Source organism: Corvus brachyrhynchos, unplaced genomic scaffold (genome assembly GCF_000691975.1).
Source record: "Corvus brachyrhynchos isolate BGI_N302 unplaced genomic scaffold, ASM69197v1 scaffold624, whole genome shotgun sequence".
Classification (NCBI taxonomy): domain Eukaryota; kingdom Metazoa; phylum Chordata; class Aves; order Passeriformes; family Corvidae; genus Corvus; species Corvus brachyrhynchos.
Genome location: NW_008237889.1, coordinates 166,785 through 169,122, shown reverse-complemented (window position 1 = coordinate 169,122; position 2,338 = coordinate 166,785). Strand labels below are relative to the sequence as shown.

Genomic DNA, 2,338 nt, shown 5'->3' with positions numbered 1-2,338 from the left:
CTCAAGCGCGGGGGCTCCCCCAGCCCCAAACCCGCCAGCAGCCCAAAGCCACCCCCAGCCCAGCCGTGTGTCCCCTCCCAGCCACCACCGCGGCACAGAGAGCTTTGGACCCGTCTGCACCCAGCAATGGGGACACCGGGGACACCCGGGGCATCTCCCCACCCACGGGGCAACACCGTTCAGCAAACACGACCCGGATGGCCCTGCCCGGATCCTGCTCCTGCTGCGCCAGCAGGGCCCAGCCCTGGCAACAGCTGGTGAGGAGCGACAGCAGCGGCTCTGCCACGCTGGGACAGTCCCCACAGGGTGACAGATGGGGCCCTGAGGCCCCCCTGGGCTTCCTGCACTGAGGGCCAGGGCAGCCCCATCAGACACAAGCCCCTGCCCACCCTCCCTAGCGAAGGGGAACACAGCACTGTCACAGCATCACTTCCCAGCTCCCTGCAGCCACCGTGCCACCCCATAAACTGTGGGAAGCTGCCTCAGAGCCCTCCAAGCCCCCAAGCCATGCAAAGCCCCATCCCCACCCAGCCAGGGCACCACACAAGTGTAACACGCAGCACATCCCACATTGGCATGGGGCACGGACACCCCCTGGCCCCGCGGCTCAGGGAGCTGGGATGAAGCACCCCCAGAAGCCCCCTTGCCCCAGAACTGCTCTACAGGAGCCTTCCCAAATCCCTGCGGCTCCTGCCCCCTTCAAGCTGCACGACAAGCCAAGTTTTGCAGACAGCTGGCTGAGAGTGGGGGAGAGCCCCACAACTGGGGTCCCAGTGGGGCCCCACAGCAGAGCCAAAAGCAGCAGCTGGGATTAAGGCTGGGCAGGAGGGAGGACAAGTGTCCCCCGGCCGGGGAAGGGGACCCGGTGGAAGGGGGAGGTGCATGGGATGTAGGGATTAGGTTACAGGGCAGGGGGCCGGCAGCGAGCAGCCTCCCCACGGCGTGGCCGGCAGCACGGAGCATCCCAGCTGGGGCATTCCAGCTCCCAGGGTGTCCTCACAGGCTGAGGAAGTCCTCCTTCCGGTACCCCTTCTGCAAGGAGACAGCCCCATCAGGCACACGGAGCCCCTCTGCTCCGGCACTGACGGGCCACGCCGTCCCCACCCCGCCTGCACAGGGACAACGCTCTGGGAAAAGCAGGCATGGAGTGGGGACCCAGCACAGGCAGCATTTGGGTGGTGTGGCTCTCCAGGATGAATCCCCTGGCCTCCATTCCCTTGGGATCCCCGCTCAGGATCTCCCCCAGGGCCTGCTGGCTGCAGGAGGCTCCGGAACGGGTACGTACCATCTTGAAGTCCCGGTGGAGCTTGGTGTACTGCCACATGTTTCCCAGGAGGCTGGCGGCGGCTCGGGAGGACTTCTCGTTGTCCGAGCTGGGAAAGGGACAGGATGCCATGAGGTTCTGGGCACCACTGAGCACGGGACAGTGCCCACCAGGCCAAGGAGACCACCCCAGAGGGGCCCGGAGGGACTGGGGGCTTAGTGCGGGTGGGGAGAGGCAGGAGGTGAATATCTTGGTCCCACCACAAGAGGAAGCAGCAGAGAGAGGCTCCCTGACAGGAAAAGGCAGCTGTGGCAATGGTGGGGCATCCTTAGGGGGTGACAAAGGGCTGGCAGGTGGCCACAAGGCCACTCTGAGCCGGTCTGGGGACTCCCATCGCCACGGCTTGGGAAGGGACACTTGTGCCCCTCTTGCACTGTGCTGGAGGAGGGGAGGGAGGGGAGAGCAGGACAGGAGCCCGGGTGTGAGCTGGGACACGGCAGCTCCGACCTGTCCCGTCGCTTCTTGATGAAGAAGAGCTTCCTGAGGCCGTCGAAGTAGACGATGTCACGGGCGGCCATGGGGCTCTCCACCACCAGGTTGTTGAGCACCGCGATGATGTTCACGATGACATCAGCGGGCGGGGCCTTGTCCCCAACGCTCCCCGGCAGCTTCTCGATCAGGTGGCTGACCACCTTGGTGGCTGCAGGCAAAGGGCATGTCAGGGCTGGTGGCCAGAGCCGGGGGAGACAGAGCCACGTCTGGGAATAGGGGATGGAGCAGCCTGCACGCTCAGCTGTGAGCGGGGGCACAGCAGGCAGGACAGGGCTGGGATGTGGCTGGAGGGAAGGGGAGGCCAGACTGAGGAAAAGGCTGGGAGGAACCCCCCCCCGGGCCTGGTTCACCCCCGGCACTCACACATCTCGTCCTTGTTGCGGGCGTGGCGGGACAGGTTGCGGATGAGGCCGGTGAGGGAGCGCAGCTGGTGGTGGTCGGCGGTGCGGACGCGGTCCAGCACGGGGTTCAGGATGCGCTCCTGCTCCAGCGCCAGCCGGCTCAGCACACCCGCCCACCGCA

The 2,338-nt window shown here is 66.2% G+C and overlaps 1 protein-coding gene across 1 annotated transcript in view; it reads right to left on the bottom strand.

Annotated features, from left to right (window-relative positions):
* Positions 1-888: 888 nt before the first annotated feature.
* Positions 889-2,338, bottom strand: part of PKP3 (plakophilin 3) — an 11,609-nt gene continuing 10,159 nt past the window's right edge. The window contains exons 9-12 of the mRNA XM_017732763.1: positions 2,180-2,333; positions 1,772-1,964; positions 1,286-1,373; positions 889-1,032 (exon numbers count right to left, since the gene is read on the bottom strand). Of these exons, the coding sequence (XP_017588252.1) occupies positions 997-1,032; positions 1,286-1,373; positions 1,772-1,964; positions 2,180-2,333 (471 nt within the window). The 3' untranslated portion in view covers positions 889-996. The remainder of the gene's footprint in view (positions 1,033-1,285; positions 1,374-1,771; positions 1,965-2,179; positions 2,334-2,338) is intronic.